Source organism: Chrysochloris asiatica, unplaced genomic scaffold (genome assembly GCF_000296735.1).
Source record: "Chrysochloris asiatica unplaced genomic scaffold, ChrAsi1.0 scaffold00328, whole genome shotgun sequence".
In the NCBI taxonomy this organism is placed as follows: domain Eukaryota; kingdom Metazoa; phylum Chordata; class Mammalia; order Afrosoricida; family Chrysochloridae; genus Chrysochloris; species Chrysochloris asiatica.
The window spans coordinates 1,505,908-1,512,480 of NW_006408846.1; the positions used below are offsets into that span (position 1 = coordinate 1,505,908).

Sequence of the window (6,573 nt, forward strand, 5' to 3'; positions counted from 1 at the left end):
TTAAAAAAAAAGCTAAAGTGGATAAAGAGAAATACTTTTAACTGATGGTATATGGAGGGGATTATAATCAATGTAATGAAACAAGTTATATGAATTATTGAATGTGAAACTGATGATGTGCCCTGTAAACTTTCACTCAATCCACAATAAAAACCTTAAATTAAAAAAAAAAAAGCTATACATTCAATAAGGAAGATTGAAGAAGAATTGATGCATTTAAATTACGATGATGAGGAAAAATATTGAATACACCACAGACTTCAAGAAGAATAATTAATCTGTATTTGAAGAAGTACAACTTGAATGCGCCTTAGAAGAGAGGAATGAAACACTTCATCTCATGTACTTTGAACATGTTATCAGGAGGAACCTGTCCCTGGAGAAGGCTATTATGCTTGGTAAAGTAGAGACTCAGTGAAGAACCTTAATGAAATGGATTGGTACAGTGGCTATAACAATGGACTCAAATACGGCAATGAATGAGAGGATGGTGCAGGCCCAGAAGTATTGTATTCTGTTGTATACAGGGTCTCTATAAGTTGGAATCAACTCAATTGCATGTAATGACAACATGTTCCTGACCAATGGAAAATAAAATTTAATACTTGTAATTAACACTACCATCCTTGTTATGAAAATGCAGGCATAGTATTTCCTTCGCTGCAATAGTTGGATTACAGAATTAGTTCATTTTATTGAATTTATATTTTTACTGTTCATTGAAATAAACCAATTATTACTGCTTGTTGCACAATCATAATAATCAATTTATAAAACAGAGGACATATCCTCGAACTTGTTCCTTACTAATTCATTTGGGACTAAGCAGGTAAACAGAAAATCATTAAGACTCAAGTACTCTAAGGTGGGTCTGAGCAGATTCCTCAGCTCATTCTGTTTTACAGATTCCAGAGATCCCTACTGCCACGGCGTTTATTACTGTGCAGGTGAAGGGACAAACCCAACAGTTCACAAAAAGGAAGTCAATGAGCATAGGAAAAGTAGAGACCCTAGTCTTTGTTCAGACGGATAAACCTATCTACAAACCAGGACAAACAGGTACTAAAACCTATTAAGAGTAATTTTAAGTGGTGTGGGCCTTTTATTACTGCATTTTACAGTCATTGAAATTGGAGCATCTTGCTCTGTATTGTTCCCTGGGTTCCCAATGGATGGGCTTATGAGAAAAATCTCTGTGTTTCAGTGAGATTCCGCGTTGTCTCTGTGAATACCAACTTTCACCCTATGGATGAAATGGTGAGTCTCAAAACAGTGGGCAAGGATGGGGGAAAAGGCCAGAAATTTAAGTCCTATTCTTTTGAAGAACTTGAAACCAGGATTATGTTGTTTTTAAGGGCCGTCAAAGCAGTTCTAACTCATATTGACCCAGTGTAGAATTTCCAAGGAGTGGCTGGTGGATTTGAACCACTGACCTTGTGGTTAGCAGTCCAATGCGAAATCTACCACAGATATGCTGGAGGCGTAAGGGAGGTCAAGATCAAGACAATTGATAAGCTGCATTCTTAAAATAAATAAAAAATTCTGTTGAAGTTGCTTAAAATATGACTTGCCAGCTTAAAGATATGAGTTATTTTTATTGAACAACAAAAAAGACAAGTGCATTGAGATTACTTCAGACAAATACTATCTTCAAAATAAGCATATGTGAACTTCTTCATATTATATTTCCCCAATCATGCATTAGATCACAAAAAGAAAGCCATGATTCTTGAGATGTGTCTCCCAAACTAAACATATAAAATACTGTGAACTAAACAGGGACCCTTTTCCTTGTTTAAACAAGAAATAAAGAGATCATTTCCTCTAGTCCTGATACAATTTCATTGCTGCTGTCATGGTTTTCTCTTTCTAAATACATACTATTTCTTTCTTTCTTTTTCAGTTTCCGGTGGTTTATATTGAGGTAGGTAATATACTGCATGTCTCAATTATAATGTTAAATTGCCTCTTTCCTGCTGTCCCATACCATTTTACTGGTGATGGTGGTGGTGATGTGCTGTGGAGTTGTTTCGAACTCACAGCGAACCTGCATAGCGTTTCCCAGGATGTAAATCTTTATGGGGCAGAAAGCCTCATCTTTCTCCCATGTAATTGTTGATAGCTTTGAATTGCTGACCTTGAGGTTAGCATTCCAACCACTACGCTACTAGAACTCCTTTACCATTTCACTAAAGCTAAATGAATACGATTTTCCCTGTCTATCATAAATTATTTGTAGAACTCGATAAGATGTAAATGAGGCAATAAAATCCCCTAAAATGACACAGTTTAGTGACTCTTCGTGCGTGAAGCTCCAGTTCATACACCCATGGGTTTAATTCAAACAAAAGGGGTTTAAACATTCCCTGGCTACCGCATGACTTCAGACAAGTTCCCTCAGTGATACACTTGTCTGAGTCTCATTAGGGTGCTTGCAATCAAAACAGTGCTTCTGAGGGGATCTGCTGGGCCAGTTAAATTCAAGACAGAAGGATCAGCTCAGAAAGTTCTATCAATTGTTTTCTGGGATTCCATAGGCAACTCTTGACAGATTTTCTCGAAAGACACAGGGAATCATGGGGGCTATTATGAAGAAACTTGAAGAAAATTGAAGACTGCAGTGATGAGAAAAAAGATTGGGAAAATTGTGCTGAGGAATTTTTTTTTTTTTTTTTTCTGATCCATACTACCAACCTGATTGTACCCTTTCAGACTTCTTTTTGTTCCCCAAACTCAAAGAAAATTGAAAAGGAACATGATCTGAGTCTCTTGATGATAACAAAACTGCTATTTTGATGGGAATATCAAAGATTACAGATTTCTCAGAGGAAGTGCTTTGTTGTTGTTAAGTGCCATAGAGTCAGTTCTAACCCATAGTGACCCCTGTATAGGATTTCCAAGGGACAGCTGGTGAGTTTGAACCACCAACCTTGCAGTTCAAAGATGGAAATACCACTTTCAGAGTGCATCGATTTATATGAAGGGTATTTTGAGAAACAATAGCTTCACATTTTAATAAAGGTCTTTATGATTTTAGAGCAATACTTTCTGACTTGCCCTAGTATTTCTGACCAAAATAGATAAGCATATATTTTTTAAATGGACCAGCATAAATATTATCTGAATTATCTAATATTTGGTAAACTTATTGCCCTACTTCTAATCTAGAATTCCTAGAAAACTTTGCTAATACCTTGGTGCAACTTATCAAACATACATTATATAACATCCAATGTCATACTTACCTAAAAAGTTGCCCCTCTAATGAAAAGTACATATTTCAATTGTTTACATGAACTCATAATACTTTTTACCTATAGAATCCCAAGATGAATAGAATTTACCAATGGCAAAATCTTACATTGCAAGGGGGACTCAGCCAGCTCTCTTTCCCACTCTCAGTGGAGCCCAGTCTGGGTATTTACAAGGTCATCTTGCTAAAGAATTCAGGAAGAAAAATAGAGCACACCTTCGAGGTGATGGAATATGGTAAGAATTCTGTATGTTTAAGGAATATATGACATTACAGTAATTAAGATTTGATTAGGTTTTTTTACATGTGTTGCTGTTAAGTGCCATCGAGTCAGTTCCAACTCATAGCAACCTTGTATAGGTTGGTGGGTTTGAACTGCTGACTTTGCGCTGACCTTGTGCTTAGCAATTCAATGCTTATACTAAAGCACCATACCACATAGGTGGCTGAAAATTAAAACACTTTTCTTATTTACCTCAATATTTGCTAAGCTGTTTTCTTCATACACTGTCTCATCTATTCCTTATAACTGTCCTCTAAAACAGATACTACAAGTATTTCCATTTTACTAGTGAGCAAATCAATACTAGAAAAGCTAGTAACGTACCAAAATCACAGAGCCAATAAGAGGCAAGAGACTTTTGAATAGGTTCATTTGACCTATTCAAACATGAATAAGTAATTGTGCACTATATGTCTGTTGATCTATGCTAAAAACTGAAGGTATTTTCTGAAATCTCCTAACTACCTGCAATACAACCTGATACTGCTCCAATCCCAGTCATCAGACACATTGGCATCATCTTATTAGCTCCCAGTTATGTGGAATTTCTAATAAAAATTGAATCTTTTATGCTATGGTTGAGGAGTCCTTCCACAAAAATATGATTCCTCACTAGAAAAATCTTTAGAATTATGAAATATGAATTTACAATAGGAATAACGTCTTACACAACCATGGGAGAAGCTGGAAAAGTTAGTATCCGGAAGGGAAAGTTGATCAAAGAAAAGTTATTAACCAATTCTCCTGAACGATTGGCAAACTAAAACACAACGAGTTGCCATCTAGTCAATTCCGACTCCATGACAACAGGTTAGGTGGCCCCATGCGTATCAGTATAGAACTGTGTTGCAGAGGGTATTTAGTAGCTGTGTTTTCAGAAGTAGATCTTTAGGCCTTTCTTCTAAGATGTCTTTAGGTGGACTCAAACTTTTAGCCTTTTGATTAGCAGCCAAGGGTGTTAACCATTTTTACCACCCAGGGGCCATCAGTGGGGATACAGAAAGTGAAGTTTTCAAGGGATAATGAAGTCAGGCACTTCCCCTGCCAGGGTAGACCACAAAAGGGAGCTGATGGAAGAAGCCATGAAAGACATGCTTACTTCTGCATAGCTACCTCTGGCATAGTCATCAGGATTGGCAGTTGGAAGAAAAAAACTTAAACTGAATGCAGAACCTCTTGGTTTTGTGTTACCTTATCTATGATGATCTCCAGAGATTAATCTTGCACTGATTCATAAAGGAAATTCTGGAAAATGTAAGACCACCTAAACCAAATTGACATAATACAAACTGCCCTACGAATGAAAGGCATTTGCTTTCTCAGGAGTGTCCCAGATACTTCTTGTTTGTCTTTGTTAAGTGCTGTTGAGTCGATTCTGACTCATAGCGGCCTTGTACAGGGTTTCCAAAGCTAACAACATGTGCAGGAGTAGATAGTCTCATCTTTCTCCCACAGATCAGTTATTGGGCTTACTCAGCAGACCTTGTGGTTTGCATACAGAGCCTCTGATGCACCTTACTGCAATTTAAATAATTTCATTCAATTCAATTCAAATTATCACTTACGCTATAACTTTCTATAATTGAAACCATTAACAATACTTTGGAAATCTCTGCCCATTCTTACCTCTTTTTCTTTTCTATTGATAACAGTTTTGCCCAAATTTGAGGTCCAAGTGAAAGCACCTGAGACGATTGGTTTTCTAGATGAAGAATTTGAAGTCTCTGTCTGTGGCCTGTGAGTTGGTTGTTTTTTTTCCCCTTGGTATCCCTTCCATTTCCCTACTGTGTTTCAATAGACTTAATGAATCTGACAGTTATTGGACTTTAATATATTTAAATTGAAAAAGAACAGCTTGCCTGATCCTACATTAGGGAGAAGGAGTGATAGCATATAACACTTCTATCTCTTTCCCAGTTGTTATCAAGTCGACGCTGACTCATAGCAACCCATATGTGTCAAAGTGGATCTGTGCCCCATATGATTCTTTTTTTAAAATGTTTTATTGTCAATTATGTGATAGTGTACATGGGAGAACATTAGTTTTACATTCATCCTATCATATATCGTTTCATTGCTATGGTTACAGTCCCTTCCATGCATCATCAACCAACCACAGGGTATACCCTACAAGCCTGCCCCCTCCCCTTGGTGATCAGCACATAGCCCCTCTCCCTCTCTGGGTCTAAAGTCCCCAGCCACTCCATCTCTCCACGTCATCCTTTCTTCCTCCATCTCTGGCGTCACTGCTTCTCTGGGTAGGGTCCAGCTCTCCTCTGTTCTCCCTTCATGGTCCCAGGAACCTCTACTCCTAGACTGCAAAGTTAATCACTCCTGTCCTTGCTAAAAAAAAAGTCTACCTTTACATTTCCAACCCCCACAATCGGTCCTGATAGCAATTATTCACAATTGTATCACAAGAGACCTATCCACATCTCTTTTCATCAGCCCCGCCTAGATAGATTGGATACTACCTAGTGGAGAGCCTACCTTCTTCCATGCCTTCTGGATCTAGGTTCCCTCTTGAAAGCTTGTAAGCCAGTCACTTCTTGCCTTTGAAGCGCCCCACCCCCACCCATTTTGGGTAGCCAGTGTCCAAGTTGCCCATCCCTGTCTACTCTGTGTATGGAGGGGATGGGAATGATCCTCGCTGTTAAGATTTGTTCCCTCTTTTGAGCTACTGCATCCATAGATGTAGGTCAAGTTCATTAAATTGTATCAGATTATTCTTTATTTTTCCCTCTTCTTTCTTCTTCTAGTTGAGTACTAATCATCCAGTCATTGAAGTCAGGTCAAGTGAGTATTATCTGCAAGTAGGTATTCTTGTGCATATACCCTCTCTTCTTATCAGCTAGATGCTTCACTCTCCACTCTAGTCCTCTGTGGCTATGTCAGTGACTCTGGGCCCAAGAGTCCCCAGGTCTTGCCACACTGCTGGCCAACCAGGTCTCCACCCAGGTTCACAGGAGTCTATTGAACATTGTAGGGCTTAGCTCACATCTTCATTGCTGTTTTTCCTTCACTTCCCCTTATTGGT

The 6,573-nt window shown here is 38.3% G+C and overlaps 1 protein-coding gene across 1 annotated transcript in view; it reads left to right on the plus strand.

Moving 5' to 3' along the window:
• Window positions 1-6,573, plus strand: part of LOC102829298 (alpha-2-macroglobulin-like) — a 90,187-nt gene that overhangs the window by 8,625 nt on the left and 74,989 nt on the right. Inside the window, exons 3-7 of the mRNA XM_006875485.1 lie at window positions 906-1,059; window positions 1,205-1,257; window positions 1,904-1,924; window positions 3,321-3,489; window positions 5,189-5,273. Coding sequence (XP_006875547.1) covers window positions 906-1,059; window positions 1,205-1,257; window positions 1,904-1,924; window positions 3,321-3,489; window positions 5,189-5,273 — 482 coding nt within the window. The remainder of the gene's footprint in view (window positions 1-905; window positions 1,060-1,204; window positions 1,258-1,903; window positions 1,925-3,320; window positions 3,490-5,188; window positions 5,274-6,573) is intronic.